General features: G+C 39.2%; 1 protein-coding gene across 4 annotated transcripts in view; it reads right to left on the bottom strand.

The window, feature by feature from the left end:
• Positions 1 to 244: 244 nt before the first annotated feature.
• Positions 245 to 18,735, bottom strand: part of Nf1 (neurofibromin 1) — a 258,325-nt gene continuing 239,834 nt past the window's right edge. For 3 of the 4 annotated variants that reach the window (XM_005402798.2, XM_005402799.2, XM_013503423.1), the window contains 3 exons: positions 18,473 to 18,519; positions 16,731 to 16,947; positions 245 to 3,872 (listed from right to left, as the gene is read on the bottom strand). In XM_005402798.2, the coding sequence (XP_005402855.1) occupies positions 3,730 to 3,872; positions 16,731 to 16,947; positions 18,473 to 18,519 (407 nt within the window). In that variant the 3' untranslated portion in view covers positions 245 to 3,729. The remainder of the gene's footprint in view (positions 3,873 to 16,730; positions 16,948 to 18,472; positions 18,520 to 18,735) is intronic. The other variant, XM_005402800.2, reaches the window with a different exon arrangement.

The raw sequence follows: 18,735 nt of genomic DNA, 5'->3' as shown, positions 1-18,735 counted from the left end.
TATCCTAGGAGACTAGAGTCATCCCTGAGTTTGGCAGGCCTTAAAAGAACATTTCACCAAAACTACTTTAGAGAGACATTCTGGAAATAGAAGCATCTTTCCCATGTAGGTGAGGGGAAGAAGAGCCCCGAAAACATCCTGTAAAGAAAGGAAGCGGCCTTCATGTCAAAATATCAGGGAGGAAGGGGAAAACCAGAAAACAGAACTTGATGCATGTGAAAAAAATTAAAGAACTTCTCACATCTTAGAGTGGATTGAATTTACATTTTACTTTAAAAAAGGGGGAGGGGAGTACATACACGGGACGCAAATGGAGTGGGGAACAATGGTCCGAGACAGATTTCTATGAATTTCCCCTACAGTGGTCGATCTTGTCTGTTGGGCAGTATTTTTCCTGCTGGCATACAACTGCTTACAATATGAACAAGGTTATAGACAAGGAACTGTCGAAGTTTAGCCCACTGGGAAGGAGGGTAAGTTCTCATATACAATGTGAGTTTACAATACACAGCATTTTCTTTAAATGATGTAACGCAGTCGTAGGAAGAAGTTAACAGTACTAACACGAGAATAATCAAATTTTTGTTATCCATGTACAGCAACTAACTGCTTTACAAAAAAAGCGAAATAATACAATATATCATCACATGTATTTACAGTGTAGTAAATATACTTTTCTGTCAAATTTTACACAAACTATTTACAGGTGAATATACTGCATTAAAAAATGGTGTGGCTGACACTAAGTGAATTTTTGTATAGGTCCATTGCATAATATCGAATAAGACATGCCTCATTATGCCTGGGGGGTGGGAAAATGTGTAAAAGTAGAAACAAAAGCCAAAACACAAAACAGAAAAATAAGAAAAAAAACACACAAAAAAACAAAAAAACAAAACAAAACAAAAAAACCAACAAAAACCCCAAAGGAAACTGGAAACCCCCAAAACACACAAACTAGGATTGCAAGCTCATCCTCCGTTCCCACCATGAGGACTTGAGTCCATGGCGCAGAGGCTGGCTGTCCCCGGTGGTGTCCTGGTGCCTGGCTCAGGGAGTAAGGAGCCGGCACGAGTGACCGTCGGAGGACAGGGGCCTGTACCCGTGCTGGCAAAGAAGCGCAGCCCGGAACAGGAGCACAACAACAACGTGACCAAGTTATTGTTTTCCTCTTTAAAGTCGGGGGAAACATCTACAAACCTAAAACAAATGACAGCTCTTACATCAAATTATATAAAACAGGAAATGTAGAACAAGTATAAGGACTAAAAAAGTATTTCATTTCTCAGGGGAAGAATATGGATGAGGGATTTAGCTCATTTTCATTTCATTTGGAAAGCTTTTTTTTTTTCCCTCAAAAGTTAGAAGTTCTTTAAAGAAGATGAATTCTAAACCTTAGTTAACTTTTCAAATTCCAGTACACTTTCAGTACATACTGGTCAAAAGTATTTTTGCAGTTCAAAGAAGGCTCAATTCTGAATTGTGCAACGCTGATCATTTCATGAGGTACTTCAAGTGGATTCATTTCATTCATTACACCAGAGGGAAATAATTTAAGAAACATCATACTTTTGTAAACTTGTTTATGGAAAGGTCGATATTTTTAATAGTAAACCTTTGGAAGTTTCTCTATTTTGATGGGAGAAGCAAAAACGCACTACCCCCACCATCATATGCACCGAATCAACAAAAACAGTAAAAATATTGAACCAACATTATTAAAGGCTCTCACTGCCTGCGGCTCTAGGAGCCGAGAAGCTGTGACACCACATCCCAGAAGCACGGCCGCAGTGGGAGCTCGGCACCCTTGGCACTGTGTCGCCGATCTACTTCTACATCAGTTCTGAGCTTCTTTACAATTGCAGCTGCTCTGTTATTAGGAACACTTACTCTAATGCAGCCTCTACAGTAATTCAGAAATGAAAGCTTAGTTAATTGCACCTGCCTTCAGTATTTTCCAACAATTCTATGTTTAAATCATTATTAATGCTAAAGTTTTTTTTTTCCTTTTATTTTGGCAAATGGTTCTTAATTTTCCCAGGTCTGTAAACAAAATAAAAAAATTAAATTCTTATTATTTCTGAATATCAAAAGCAATTTTATTTACATTAACATATTACATTGTTACTGTGTGGATAAGTGTAAAATGTGTTATATTATTAATGAGAACACTTAAATGTACCATTACTTACTGAATTAGCTGTGGAATTTAATTTACTGAAACCCACTAATGAACTAACACTACAGGACCCCCTTTCCCCTCGGTTTCTTTTCTCCCCTCCCAAAGCCGTTACATCTTAACATGTAAAGAGAACCTGGGAGGAGTGTACCCTTTTGAAATAAATAGAGTTTAGTCCTAAATTCGAACATCCAGATATTAATGTGCTTGCTGAAGCAAAATTACTTTGCGCACTGCAGGTACCACAAAGAAACGGGATCTGCATTACTGGGGAGATTCCTATGCCATGAAAATCCATACCATTCAGTATAGCAGCAACTCTAAGGCTCGCCCACTGTCACACTAATTCAGGCTGACCAGACTTTTCACAGTGATTAGATGCAATTCTATCCTATAGAATCCAAATGTTTAAAAGAGATTCTTGATATTTTTAAGGAGCGGGGAAAGAGTAAAGGATTTTTAAAATACATCAAAGAATTTTACAATGACATACAGCATACTCTGTTTCCTGGAAATTATTTAACAAAATAAACTTATCAGCTACTCTAAAAATTGCGTACCATTCCATTTTGCTATGCAGCTAATGCAAACATCTAAGAAAATTACCTTTCGGGAACCATTTTCAGCACTTTGCTAATTACCCTGCTCAGAATTATTTGGAAAGAAGTGGAAGAGGCAAAAAAAGGTATAATTACTATGCTTAATATAGTTTTGGCTTACAAAAACCAAAAACAAAAGGACAACACTGTTAGCATATTTAAAGATTAAATGGTAATCAACCGGAGAAAGAAAGAAACCAGTTTAGATTACTGAGTTTGGATAAGGTCTCAAAAACCACAGCTTGAATTCAGTACTGTTAAGACATATGTAGTCACGTTTGTTTTCCCATAGTTATTGCTAATCCTCAAATGTTAGTATTTCTTAAGAATCTACTACAAAATACTAATTACTCCCACCCCCAAAGGACCTCGCCTGCGGCTTTATGGGGTGAAGTCCCTGTGGTCTGACCTCTGTGGTTCCTTCAGTTTCTAAGGTAAAAAAAAGTCCACAGCTAAATATCAGATTAAACGTACTGGGGTTATAATATTACTCGTCCCACAAACTCTTATCTTGAAAAGTAGGTAACTAAGACTAAAACTGTACTTTGTACGATGAAGGGACAAACGAAGAAGGCAGAGCTCTGTGCAAATGGCTTTCATAGCTGGCCAGTAGTAGCAGTATTCAAGAATTCATCCTCTCTCACAAAATCGGGGTGTTCTCAGCTCAAGTTTCCTCACCTCCCACTTTCTCTGTAGTTGTTCCGAACACTTGCTTATATCAGATACACACCAAAAGCAGAAGGAAAAAAAGTTAAAAAAAAAAAAAAAGCAGCATTAAATTTAGGCAATGCTTCCAGGAGTTGAACATTGGGCGACACGGCAGACTAGATGGATCCATTATAAAACATGAAGTGCAGCATTGCAACATATGGGGTCGGGGCACAGTCAGGGAAGTGGTCACTAGTGAAGAGCCCATGTTACGCTGGTTTGAAAAATGAAAAAAAGAAAGCTTCACATGATCTTCTTAATGCTATTACGTTTGAAACTGCCAGCGCTTCTTTGCTTCTGCACTTGGCTTGCGGATCCGTGGCGAGTTCGTCCACTATTACAGTGGCCAGTGGTGGGGGAGAGTTCAACGTTCTCCTTGTCGATTCCTGGAGAGAAACAGAGCAGCCAGTTATGCCCTCTCCTCAGGTGCTAAGCTCCAGGATGGACGCTTATCATCTGTGTATGAGATACAACCTGCTGAGCTGTTTTTGCACATTTTAACAGCCAAACGTAAAATGCTTAAAAGGCCTTGTCACACAGAAAACTTGTACTTTGCTGAGCCAAATTTACTTATCGCTGCAGAAAAACAGCATAAGAAAGAAAAGAGAAGTTGCAAGGAAAAGCTAGAGGCACGCAGGCTTGAACAACCAGGGAAGTCTAGGTAGTGCTCCTTCCTCCAAATTATACCAGGAGCAGCCAGCAGAGGTCAGTTTCTAGCCACACGGCTTTACTCCTCATAAACACAATACTCTCCCATAGAAAAAGGTACTCATCTTGCTGCAAATTTGTCACTTCAAAGAAAGGTAGACGCTTTTTATTTTTTGAATCACAGGGCCTGGTCCAAAGGAACTCAAGTATTTTCTACGTAAATAATATTTCAGAAAGATCATACTCTAGAATCTCTGTTTCTTTTCAATTATGGCAACTCACTGAACACTGCCCAACCTTAAACAGATGATGTTTATTTTTTTCACTGAGGTTAAACTTTAAAAATCAGGGCCATACAATGAATTTTATAGATAATCTAAGTAGTAACTTCAGAAAAGTAACCAGAAACAAAAAAAGTTTTCTTTCCCCCTCCCATCAGATTAAAAATAATTACAGACTAGACAGGTAACAGAGTGGTGGTCACACCCACAGAAGTGGTGACCAAAGGGTGTGTGAAGAACGTAGCTCCTTCTGCTGTTGGTCGTGTTCTAGTTCTTGACCTGAATGTCACTTTGGGGGGTGGTGCGGTGCTGGGGATCAAACCCTGGGCCTCACCTATGCTACACATAGCACTTACTACTGAGCCACATTCCCTGAATGTTGCATTTGAAAGTATGCTTTCTTTTTGAAAGTATATTAGCTTGTAAACTTCTGATCTTTTCACTTTTCTGCCTAGTACATTTCAATAAAATCTGCTCTCAGAACTAGACTGAGTGCACCCACCTTCAGCGCTACTGGGAGGAGAGCATTCCGCTAGGATGCATCAAAATTGAAGTATATTGACTGATATTTATTGGTATAGAAAGGTGATCACAGTTTTCGAGTAGGGAAAAAATTCTCATGTGCAGTGGGGGAAAAAGGCTGGGGAGCCATTTGCCAAGATGCTGTCTTGGCACAGTGTACTTTTTCAAGTTCATTCATACCATTTGCATGTTAAGATAACCATTAAACTTGGGAATGGAAATTTTTCATTTTGGGCAGAAAACAGTATTTTAAATCAAGAAATATTCATTACGTTATAGAAGATGCACTCAGATGCGTACGGTTGTTTGTCAGCTCATGAACAGAGACGGACTTGGAATGACCGCCCTGTAAGAGTCAAGCATCTTTCGTGGGGGTTCAGCTCTGAGTTTAATTCAGAGTCAGGCACCTAGAATCATGGCTTGATTTCTGCAGGTTCCATGGAGGTTTGCTGTGCTGAATGTATTAGGGGAACACGGGCATTTGTCAGTGTTTGTGGAAATGTGCACTGGGGTGGGCATGAGTACAGTTCAAAACGTCAGCAACAACTGTCAGGAGCCAAGCACAGCTAAGCCAGCATCAGGAATCTGTATTCTAATCTATAACATATTTATATCCTTAAAAGGTGAGTGGGAGAAAACACCACAATGTTCTCTGAACTTTTCTTCAGGTAACACAATTCTGGGTGATTTTTATTCTTTTCCATGTATTTGCGTGCATCTTTCCCACGGGTACTTAAAAAAGCAGCAGCAGAATTGGAAGAAGGATGCTCATAATCTTTTGGATACCCTGAACTTCCTTACAATGTATGCTCATGCAGGTTGTTTTAACTGCCTTGCCCATTTCCACAAGATTCAATTCCGCCCACACTTTTTCTCACCTGTACTTCGTGTACTTCCTCCTCTGTCTCCTGCCAGGACTACTTTCTACCTCCTTACCTTTTCTCTTGCTGTTTTTTTGAGACAGTGTCTCCCTACATAGTTTAGGATAGCCTTGAACTCACTATGTAGCCAGGCCAGCCTGAAACTTGCAGTGATCCTCCTGCCTTAGCATCCCGTGTGTTAGAATTACAGGCATGTGCCACCATGCCAGGATACTTCCTTACTATTATAATTATTAAATTTTGTCTATATGTTCACAACTTGTATATACATGCTACTATTTTCTCAAGAGCAAAACATCCAGGAGAGGGTCATTTTTTATTTGTACTTTCCTATGCAATCTAACTATGCGTTGAGCTAAATGCTTCCATTTTAAAATGAGATAGACCTCCATAATTCAGATCTCAAAAACACGTGACATGTATCTCCACGTTGGGGAGGTTCTGGTGTTACATTTTTAGTAGAAAAGAATTTTTTTCCATTTGATTTCCTGTATCTGAAATTATCATAAACTTGTCAGTGTATTTGACCTGTCATTTCTTTAAATCTGCAAGTGCCCTTTAAGGTCAAGCCCAGTATGTCCTTATCTGGGGTTATCTGCTTAATAAAATCTACTTCCTGAATCATATTTGCTAATAAGAAACTATGAAGGCAGAGTAGAAACTAACTGAGATGTGTTTAAAACACTCCGGAACTGCTGATGAGGAAAGACTTACGAGATGCCCACATGAAAGACCCTGTGGTGCTCCGCCAGCACCTGCTGCCTGGTATTTCTGGCTGGGTGTCTGCTTTCGGTGCAGGCTTGGCTACTGCTCTACTATGGCTCGCTGTGAGAGGAAAACAGTCCTGACCCTGGAGGGTGGCAATGCTTTCTGGGGATGAGGGTCGGCTCTGTATTATTAACATTAAAATTATATAAACTATAATTCTATACAGTAAGTCACTAAGGTGTACACTTCTTCAAAGAAATACTAAGATTATACTTTCTATTTTATTAAGCAAATTTCCTTTAGAACACAAATATAAATCCAATTTTATTATATGTGCTGCCAAAGTGAGCACACAAATATAAATCCAAAAGCCTTATTTTTTCTCTTGCTAAAGTTGCCTATGTAAAAGGAAAAAAAAAAAGTTGCCTATGTACTATGACCTCAACCATATAAAGAAAGAAACTGAAAGGAGATGAAAACGATATTAATGAACAATGATTATCTTAGAATGGTAGGATTATGGGTCATTTGTAAAGATTCCTTCTCTTTTTTAAGTATTTTTACTTTTATTAATAAGCCTGCAATTAAAAACATTAAAGTATGGCTCATCCATGAGTTCCATCAGTCATAATGCAAAGTTTCAGCGGGAGGGCCGGGTGTGGTGGTGCACACCTGTAATTGCAGCACTCAGGAGGCTGAGGCAGGAGGATCGTTGTGAGTTCGAGGCCAGCCTGGGCTACATAAGTGAGCTCAAGGCAGCCTGAACTGCATAGCGAGACCTTATCTCAAAAAGACCAAAAAAAAAAAAAAAGTTTCAGTGGCATGTGAGAGGTTGACATTCTACCTTCCTTAAATTCAATTTGTATTTCATTTCAGTGCTTATGGGTTTTTTTTTCCTGCTTTGCGACCCAACCCTCTAAGTCACATATCAGTAACTGTGGTGTGACTGGAATTCTGAAGTTCAACTTTACAGCAAAGATGTTTTACTGTCAGGATCAAAGAAGAAACACATTAAAATCTTAGACAGTTTTTTAAAAAAAGCAATGAAAATGCTTTATATTTACACTGAAGATAGCATCTTGAAAAAGCAAAGTTTGAGCGATACAGAATGATCACAGTATCTGGCTCTGGCATTTAAATTTCTAAACATAATTTTCCCTTCTGAGAATTTTGGCAGCATTCTATTTTATCCTCTGAAATTAAATCTAGAAATGTCTCCAGGAGCTGGTGAGGGACTTTGTCTCAACATCCTATCAGGAAAGTTCTCGGATTATCAGCCAGATTGTATGTATGGAGACAGAATCTATCCTGCGCTGGCACCAGCTATTATTTTAAATGAGGAAGTCTTGGTGCCACATTTCTTTTCATCAGGGCCCTTCTGAAGTTGTGTATTCTGTTTTTTCTTATGCCTGCAAAGCACTGGCTTTCCCTTTCCACCTTCAGCAGGCCCAAGAGCAAAAATCCGTAAGGTAAAAGAAACCCAGAGGCTATAACCTAAAGCAGTGATGGCGAGCCTTCTACAGCTTTCAGTAATACAGAGAGCAGGCATGCCATAGGTTTGCCATCACTGGCCTAAATGAAATAAAGCTAAGATTTCCGTGTCCTGATTTACTAAAGCCCCCCGCAAATAGGCTGTGGTCAAACACGCAACCAGTTACAAATGTGAAGGCAGAAGAAGTTTGAAGTTCTTTATAGCTGTGTATTAATAGCACTATGCCTCGGTGAACTGTGGTGACTCCAGATAAAAGAAACAATCCTAAATAAAAAGTGTTATTGGCCAACGCTGTGAGTCCGGTTAAGTGGGAGAAAGAACTACGAGGTTACATTATAGCCCTACGTGTCTCCTGGTAGACACGAGTTCCTTGAAGGCAGGTATCAGGGTGTGCTCATTTTGGCAACTCATAATACATAGCTTTAGTCTGACAAACAGACAACACGCATTGAGAGGTTGAGGGAAAAAATGGGTTGAGTAATTTATAAAAAGTTAAACTAGAAAAACTGAAGACTAATAATCATCCAAACCTTCTGCTACTTATAGAGGGGCACTGGTAGATTACCTGACTGCGCATTGCTTAGTTTATTACACATACAACATGGCAAATCTTTTGAAACTTTTAATTTTTTTGGTACTGGGGATTAACCAGGGCTTTGTGAATGCTAAGCAAGTGCTGTACCACTGGGCTACACCCCTAGCCTTTTTTGAGACAGGCTCTCACTAAATTGCCAAGTCTGGCCTCAAACTAACTTGCTATCTTCTAGTAGCCTCCTGAGATTACAGACATACATCTGAGATTATAGACATTCATCACTGTGCCCAAACAGAAAACTCTTTCTGCATATATAAGCTGGAAAACATGTCAACCAACATTTGAACCTTGGCTGAATCGTAACTCTTTATTTGGCTCTAGATCTCTCCTTCCTTTATGGGTGCTGGGGAACGTGTATTATAAACTCGCGCTCTACCACTATTCTTTCTCTTGGCTCTAGTTCTTAATCTGGCAATTACAGGCAGCAACAGCAGGTCAGGTGTAGTGGTGCGTGCCTACAATCCCAGCACTTGGGAAGCTGAGGCAGGAGGATCCTTTTGAGTTTAAAGCCATGGGCTACATATTGAGTTCAAGGCCAGCCTGCACTACGTAGTGATAGCTTGTCTTTAAAAAAAAAAAAGCCAAGCGTGGTGGCACACACCTGTATCCTAATCCCAGTATTCAGTAGGCCGAGGCAGGAGGATCACTGTGAGTTCAAGGCCAACCTGGGCTACAAAGTGAGCTAAAGGCCAGCCTGAACTGCATAGCGAGAACCTGTCTCAAAAAGACCAAAAAACAAAAACAAAAACAAAAAAACAGATAAAATAATCTATATGGAGAATTTTTGCACCTAAGTAAAATAATTACTATATAAATTAAAATGCTCCTAACACTTGAAATAAAAAAAACTAAGTGATATACTTAAAAGGTGTATCAGAATGTTGGATTCAAAACTGTAAAATTACTAAAGCTAATATAAATAAGTACAAAATGTAATAAATCTTAGAAGAAAAGCTAAGTAGTAACTATAGCTTGTTCTTATGCTATAATAAATACACTCATGTAGATATGTTAAATATATATTTAGAAACATTTGTAGTTTGAGCTAAATATACCAAATTGTAATTTCTAAGCATTTCAAAAGAGTCAGCAGTCAGGCACATGATGGCACATGCCTGTAATACCAGCACACAGGAGGCTGAGGCAGAAGGATAGCCACAAGTCTGAGGCCAGCCTAGGCTACATAAGTGAGTTCAAGGCCAGCCTGCACTACAGTGAGACCGTGTCTAAAAAAATACCAAAACCAAACCAAACCAAACCAAACCAAACCAAACCAAAAAAGTAGCCAAGGATGGTAGTACATAGTTGTAATCCCAGCTCCTTGGGAGGCTGAAGCAGGAGGATTCAAGTTCAAAGCCAGCCGGGGAATTTAGTGAGGCCCCATTGCCCCTCTCCCACCAAAAAAGGAGGGCTGGCTATGTAGATCAGTGAGCCCTGGGTACATAGGATGTGAGAATTAAAAATAATTTTTTTAAAAAATGGGTTTTCACCAATTGTTAACATGTCTTTTTCTGTCTAGGTTTACTCTTTCTATACATAATTACAGAAGAAGAAAGAAAACACATTTTTCATAAAGTAAACATAAGTATGTCTCATTTTTCCTTTTTAGTCTTTAAGGCTAACTAAGGAGCATATTCCTTTCCTTACATACAAGTGACAGAATAGACAACCAGCTTTAATGACTAAGGTTGGCTTTACTTGTTTATTTTTTTTGGAAAACGGTTTTTAAGCTATAAAAGAGCTTGCTCAAACCACACGCCCTGCTTTTTCTCTATTAACTCTCGCTCGAGTTCCTTGTTACCCTGTTGTTTTAGTCCAGGGATTGCGGCTTCAGTGCCCAGGAGAGGTGTGAGCAGCCCCTTCACTGATGCAGGACACACTGGCCCGGCACTTCCCCTAAGCCCCAGACCTTACAGAGCGGCGGCTTTGTAAGTCCCTCTGGTGTAAGCCAGACAGCGCTTCCGGGGACGGGAAGTGCAGCCTTGTGCCGTATGCCCGGGATGAGTGCGGGGTAAACAGTATTTCATGCAGGGGTGATGACGGCGAGGAGTACCTTGATGAGGGAGCAGCTGCATGAAAACTGCTGATTTAGAGCAGGGCAGAGGAGCTTCAGACACAGAATGGAAGAAAACACAGTGTGAGTGATGTCCATAACATTACAAAGTCAAATATGATTAGATATTGGATAATTAGTATGTTCTCTGGCTTTCAGGAGTCTGCTTTTCATCAATGAGCTCTGATCATTAATTTCCTAAATAATACACTCTATAAATAAATACAACTTTCAATTTTACAGATAATGATTTTTACCATGTTTTTTGTTTTGTTTGAGGCAGGGTCTTACTATATTAGTTTAGGTTGGCCTTGAACTCAAAGTGATCCTCCTGCCTCAACCTCCTGAGTGCTGGGATTAGAGGTGTGTCCTGCCACTTCTGGCTGTTTTACTAGAATTAGGAATTTCAGTTTAGTCAGGGATATAGCTCAGTGGCACAGCACCTGCCTAGCAAGTGCAACGTCCTGAGTTTGATTCTCAGTAACAAAACAAAAGAAAATTTTAGTTTAAATCAAGAATTAAATTTAAAGATGAGATTAAAAAATTAGAAGTTACATACAAGTAATTGCTTAATTTAAAATTATTTTTATCCAGGCTGGATAAAACATGGTGGCACAACCAGTAGTCCCAGCACTCTAGAGGTTGAGGTAGGAGGATCACTGCCAAGTTTGAGGCCAGCCTGGGCTACACAGTGGGTTCAAGGCCAGCCTGAGCTGCATAGTGAAACCTTGTCTCACAAAGGCAACAAAACAAAACAAAACAAAACAAAAAAACCTCCCCAAATATAGATAAAGAAAGAAAAGAAAAACAAAACAAAACAAAAAATACCAAGTAAAGGTCTGGTGATACCTTAAGCAGTTTTTTTTTTTTTTTTAGACAGGGTCTCGCTGTGTAGGCCAGGCTGGTCTCGAACTCCCAGTGGTCCTCCTGCCTCAACCACCAGAGTACTGGGACTCCTGGCATGCGCCACTGTACCCAGCCCTTTAAGCAGTTCTTTAAAGCACTACAATGTATATAATTTCAGGGATTTTAAGTGGTCTCAAAATAGAAGCCTCTAAGTTTTTTTTTTTTTTAAGAGGGAGTTATTTTAAATGTAGCAAACATAATAGGTATACTGATGACTCAGAGCTAAACTCAGAGACACAGTTTGGATGAAATGTCTCTCCATGCAAGCAGCTATCAGCAAAATTGGCTTAGGGTGCTTATGAAAAGCTAGCTGATCCACCCCACTTCTCTAAAAGGATGTTTACATCACAGGGTGAAGCGAAAGAATGGGTGCCAGGTACGGATGAAGCCCCAAAAATAAAGTGGAAGAAGTGAACCTGAAATAAAGAATAACTAGTATGTCTTTGCTCTGGAAAAATCTGTGTTCTAATACTATCACCAAAATGAGATGATAAAAGAGAAAAATTAAAAACTTCTCTCTTGATAATCTCCTACCTCTTTTGTCTCTAACTCACTATTATTTGTCTATTTGTTTTCCTGAGAAACTATTTTGTAGATAATAATATGTAAAACGATAACCATTGATAATTTCCTACCATTTTGTCTGTAATTTGCTAAGTCCCCCCTATTATTATGTTATCCTTCTTTTATTCTTTAAAATAAAAAAAAAAATAAATAAAAACTTTTTCTTAGTATAAAACACTGAAAATAGATCATAGGCTTATTTATTTTTGTAAAAAAAACCATACTTCTCACATTTTTGAGGTTAAAAAATGTGCCATAAAACTTTTGTCATCATTACTACCTGACTCTTCCAAAATAACCCCTTTGAACTATCAGAATAATTTACATACAAAGCACAATTGCCAAGTATCACAGGTAAGAGGTCCAAGTAGTTTCCGTGCACTTAACTGTCTTTACAACTGAGAGCTCCTGGAGGCAGGTACCCTGCCCTGGGGCTCCGCTCACAGAGTAAACCATGAACAACTATGAGATGAAGATCTGGAATTTTTGCTCCTTTCTACAGAGCACTGCATTATGTATCTTCTACTTAAAATCAAAAGAACTTTTATATATGCTTAGAATTTGTTAAACAATGTGGGTCATAAAACCAAATCAAAACCCTAAAACCTTAAACCCTGAGACCCATGAGCAAAAACTGTCAAGCCCCAGGTGACCAGAGCCTCTTTCGTCTTTAAGTGGCCCAGAGTGGCCCAAGCACACACTGGAAAGGTGTTCAAATGCTTACTCAATCACACTGTGAAAAGGGTTGGGAGAGCCTGACAAACATAAAGTAGATTTCAACACTCTGGGACCAGCTGCATCCTTTGAACTTCTCTTTAATATGTACAAAATCCATGTAATTCTATCTGGTTTTTTTGTTTGTTTGTGTTTTTTTAGTGCCGGGAATTAAACTCAGGACCTTGTGCTTGCCAGGCAGGTACTGTGCCGCTGAGCTGTACCCCCAGCCCACTATCTGGGTCTTTATTCCAATATACTTGCTCTTTTAATATTTAAAGAGGACAAAGGTCGACTGTACCTAAAATGGGTATGAAGCACTCAACATAGGACTTTTAGAAACGTCTCTGTTCATCAGCTGGGAAAACCACTTACGGCTTGGGGCTAACCCAAGAAACAGTCCAATAAATAGTTTTTGGTTTTTTTTAAATAGGTGGCCAGGTTTTATTTTCTAGTTCTAATCCTGGTTCTTCAGTTTATGTCTGGCTCAGATACACTGGGCCTAATAAGGATCATAATATCAAGTCTGAAACACTCTTGTATTACTGGCACATGTTATGTATTCTCTTCAGGACGTTCTCACCGGCATTTAGGAAAACCTGAAGAGGCAAAACTGTGTGTCCATTTGGCTAGAGGGCTACAGTAAACACAATTTTACAAGCACTGAATTCTGGGTAGAGTCCATTAGCTCCACTAATGACAAGTTCAATTTCTATTAGGGGATTCAGAAGACTCTTGGACGTTCTTAAGGGTGCACTTATACATTTTCAGAGAGAAATGAGAAAGACCATTACATCCTCAAAGCTGATACCTGAGGAAGTACCATTACAATCTTATCTAAGTGAGGTCTCATCGTGGGCAGGGATGGGGGTTGGAAGAAGGATATGTGCTCTATTTCAGGCAGTGACACAGAGGTCTGTAAATGCTACTGCTGAGGATGTGGCTGCTGGGAGGACAGATGAAGTATTTTGGTTTCTATACAGCTAAACAGCAAATTTGAATGAGTTAGGAATCTAGATAAGATTCATTTCTTTTAGCCTTTTGATATCAGTAAACTCAGTCCATAAAAAAATAAGGAGATAAAGATATGAAGTGACATACCTAATCACACAGTTTCAACTCTTGTGTTTGGTTTTCTGAGACAGGGTCTTGCTGTGTAGTTCAGGCTGGCCTAATCCTGAACTCACTATGTACCTCAGGCTGGCCTCAAACTTGGGATCCTTCTGCCTCAGCTTCCCGAGTGCTAGGATTATAGGTGTGTGGCACCACAACTGGCCTCAGTGTCAATTCTTAACCGTTATGAGATATTTCATAAGAACAGATGACAAAACTGCAATAACTGGTACAAAGAAACCAGGATCCTTAGTTGGGAACTGTGGAATGTTCCTGGAATGCCAGCACCCTGGGAAGCTGAGGCACAAGGATCTGCAGTTTGATCCTAGCTTGGGCAATTTAGTGACTTAGTGAGACTTTGTCAAAATAAAGAGGGGGATGAAGCTCAGCATGAGGACCCTGAGTTCAATCCCCGGTACCATAAAATCACTACCATCACAAAATAACTGACCTTTTTGACACGTTTAACACCGTCTTAGCAGCTTAAAAGGCTAAAATTTGGTCAAGGTAAACCAAACTTTAAAAATGAGAGGACCACATAGACAGAGCCCACTAATCTGTGTGTGCGTGTATGCGTGTGTGTGTGCACACATGTGTTTGCGTGTGGTGCTGGAGACTGAATGTATGCTAGGCAAGTACTCTACTACTGAGCTATTTTTCTAATTGTGATAAACTTTTGTGGTTGAAAATTATAAATAAAAATTAAAGCAGAAAATAGGGAGTGCTACAGAAGAAAAGGACTGGTAGATTAAAGTTAAGGCAGACAGAAGTAATGAGCTAGAAATGAATGAATGAATGAAATACAGAGGGAAGAGAATATGAGAGAAAAGTGGGGAAGGTGGTAAAGTGCAGTGTAAGAACATTTGCCTTGGCTATGTACAAGAACTGTGTGATAAAGCAGCTAGTGCTCCTAAAATGCCGTCTTCCCACTGAATGTAGCATTGTTAAGTATGGAATTAAATTACCTGTACAGTGCTCTGCTTCAACATGCTAAGAGTTTTCCTCTTCGTTTTTTTTTTCCAGTACTGGGAATCGAACTCATGACCTTACGCTTGCCAGGCAGGCGCTGTGCTGCTGAGCTAAATCCCCAGCCCCAACATGCTAAGAGTTTATGAGAGTGCAGTGTGCAAGGAGAAAATTGAATAGCTGCAGTATCTGGAAGAAAGTAAATTTTAAGTGCTGCCCTGGCCCAAATAGCTGAAATGCTGATAACAGGGCAGGACCATCGGCAGATCCTAGGGCAGTGCTTCTCAAACCAGTGTACGTAAAAATCACCTGGGGTGTAAAACATTCATTACTGGCTGGGCTTCACCCATGGAGAGCCATGTATCGGAGGTCTAGGACAAGGCTCCAGCATCTGTCTTTGGCATTTCTTTTTCTTTTGCCTTTTCTTTTTTCTCCCTCTCCTTCTTTTGTAGTACTGGGAATTGAACGTAGCACCTTCACACTAAGCTATATCCCCAGCTCTTTTATATTTTTTATTTTGAGACAGTCTCAATAAGTTACCTAGGCTATTCTCAAACTTGTGATCCTCCTACCTCAGCTGCCCAGAGTGTGGGGTTATAGGCAGGCCCCACCACACCTGGCTGAGTATCATCTGGATTTCTAACAAGCTCCTAAATGATGCGGATGATGCTGACGTGGGACCATACTTGAAGAAACACTGTCCTAGGACTAAGGATGGGGGCAGATGAACATGGTTATATGGGAAAAGGAGCTGGCCAGACTTCTTTCATTTCCTGGGACAAAAAAGGATCACCTGTGCAGTGACCAATAAATAAATGCTGAAAGCTTAATGGTTGAATATAACTTTTTAACATAATGGTTTATAATATAAATTGGATATTCTTCAGAACCTTCCACACTACCACATAAATGGAAATGTTCATGCAGTACTGGGATTATGAATTGGCGATTCTCCTCTGGATCTTGAAAAATCACAGAATAATTTTATCACTTGATTCTTTAAAAAATCCATACTAAGAACTACATGAACTACTTGAAAGAACTTTATAGAATTGGCTATTTCATGAGTCAACTTTTCAGACAATAGAACAAACCTTAAATAAATTTTCACTTCATTTTAACCATTTTAGGAGGAGCTTTTCTCTAAAGAGAAAACATAACTATAACAGCTTTCCTTCCTTGCCCACTGTCACCTCAACACGCACAACAGCATTGGTTGCTAATACTTCTGGCAGCAACCAAAGCTTTATGAAATCCTTCACTCTGACAACAACAAGCCCAGAGTTGTGTAAGTTTGCTGCTTCTACTGTCTTGCTTATCTCAGTTCCACTCTAGCTTATGTTACTTAATCCCAGATCCTTAGGCTGGACTATGGGTTGCTCCTGGTAGCAAGTAAGTAGGGTGTTATCAGACTTTGTATGTTTTTTGATACAGTCTGCTGTATCAGAAAGCCAGAAGCCTTTAGGGCACTGCATGTCTAGTAAAGGAACTGCAGTTTTGTTCACTTACAGGGTAATGCAGCTCAGGTTGCTCTTCTTGCCCAATTCTAAAAACTTACCCACCTTGGAAACCTATGTTTGTGAATACTATAGAAATCTGACTCTCTTAATATAACTCCTTAGAAAGTAGAAGACTTTGTAGAGTAACATCATTCAACTCAGTTACAAAGTAAAGATGAAATGTAAGATGAACTTTATGAGAAAAAGGAACAAAATCTGCTATAATCTAATCACAAGGGAATTTCTAATGTTGGCATCTTAATATTATTGCTCAAAGTTACATAAAGATCACATTTACTAACCTGGGGAATGCTGGGAAGTTGCAAGTGAGGTCATGGAATTAGAGAGGTTAAGGTTGGCAGTGATACTAAGCTGGCTCTGCAGTGCAGGAGGGTAAGGAGATGTGGGTGTCAGGAGGGACTCCTCACTGGTTTCTTCATCAATTCCAGGCAAGTACGTGTCAATCAAGGCATCAAGAAACTTAACAATAAGCTCAGCATAGTCTGGGATTTGTGTTTGCTGTAATGGAAAATAGGAAATTATTTTAGCTCCACTCTTTTTTAATCCCCTCTGAAGCCAAAAAAAGATTTAATTCAATTTTTGTTTTGGGCTTAATTTATTATTTTTTCCCTTTGTTTATATTATATTATAGATCATTTAAAAAGGGAGTGGAGTAACATTTATTGACTACCATAGGACTTAAACCTGGGAATTTTATTCAGCTTCCTTTAGTGCTTCCAGATGAACCTGCAATTTCTGAAAGCCATGTGCAGTCAGACTAAATGCTGAGACAGTACAATCATCAGGAATGTCTAGCCAATTTTCCAAAACAGAGAAAATGAGCAGAACATCATCATTCCAGCTGCTATTTGGATTCCACTAACTAGACACTATGAAAGGCGCAGAGGGTTATGGCAGTCTAAGTACAAAAACTGCTGCATGATACACTTATTTCTATGACATTAGGCCTACTTTTTTAGTGACAACCTCGCATATCAAGACATTTAATACCCCGGTATCTAGAACACTGTGCTAGGAATTATAGGGGGAAGGTACAGATGCTCTGCCTTCAAGGAACTTCAGTGAATTTGGAGAAAGCATATAAAGAGAAAGTAATTAAACACGTATTTATGTAGCACTGTATCAACTAATGCCAAAGAAAAAAATGAACAGAGTAATGAATCTAATCAAATACTGTTGGATGTAAACATGTTTTCATGAGGTAGATTACAACCGTAGGTAATGCTTCTTACAGGTCATATTTGTTTGTTTGTTTTCTTCCGGTACTGGGAATCAAACTCACGACCTTGCGCTTGTCAGGCAAGCGCTGTGTGCTGAGCTAAATCCCCAGCCCCTTACAGGTCATATTTGAATGTGTACATTAAAATTATCAAATACACAACAGTCTGTGGTTAGAAAGAGATTTATCACACCCTTCTGCAAAGTTTTACAGAGATTTATCACATCCTTCTGTGAAGTCAGCATAAAAGGAGTTGTTTTTGTAAAAAATAATGTACAAAGATGTTAAAGATGCTTACAGCTGGGCATAGTGGCACATGCCTGTAATCCCAGAACTTGAGAGGCAGAGGTAGGAGGATCTTTGCAAGTTTAAGACCAGCCTGGGCTACAAAGTGAGCTCAAGGCCAGCCTGAACTGCAAAGTGATACCCTGTCTCAAAAAGAAAAAAAAAAAAAAAAAAAGAAGCAAGCCTTTTCTTTTCTTTTCTTTTCTTTTTTCTTTTTTGAGACAGGGCCTTGCTATGTAGTTCAGGCTGGCCTTGAACTCATTATGTAGCTCAGGCTGGCCTTGAACTTACAATGATTCTCCTGCCTCAGCCTCCACAGTGCTGGAATTATAGGTGTGCACCACCATGCGTGGCTGACGTTACCTTTTAAGAGAAATCTTGCGCTGAAAAACTTTTTCTGAAAATGTGCTTATTGTGAGTTGTCACTCTGGTTTTCAGTATAGAACACATTTTTAAAGCAAAAATATTAACATGGATAAAAAGTTTTGTGAAACATAAGAGAAATATATGTTTCTATACCTTTGAAAAGGGTCCTGCAAACCGCCACAGGCCATTAAAACCAAAACCTGCAACAAATCAAATGTTACTCTTATAAGAGACACGGTATCTTTTAGTGGTAATAGAAATTAAGTTGTACAGTTGATTTATAAAGCCTACAAGCACAATGAAAACATTTTAGAATGAGTGTCCAAGCAGACTAAAACTTACTTAAAATAGACTCAGTATAAAGCTGTATTTTAATGAAGTTGTCAAGCAGTTATAATAGGGAGTATGATTATGGG

The sequence above is a fragment of the Chinchilla lanigera genome, unplaced genomic scaffold, assembly GCF_000276665.1.
Source record: "Chinchilla lanigera isolate Chin_1 unplaced genomic scaffold, ChiLan1.0 scaffold00080, whole genome shotgun sequence".
NCBI lineage: Eukaryota > Metazoa > Chordata > Mammalia > Rodentia > Chinchillidae > Chinchilla > Chinchilla lanigera.
Note: the sequence above shows the minus strand (reverse complement) of the source record. Positions and strands in the feature narration are given on the sequence as shown.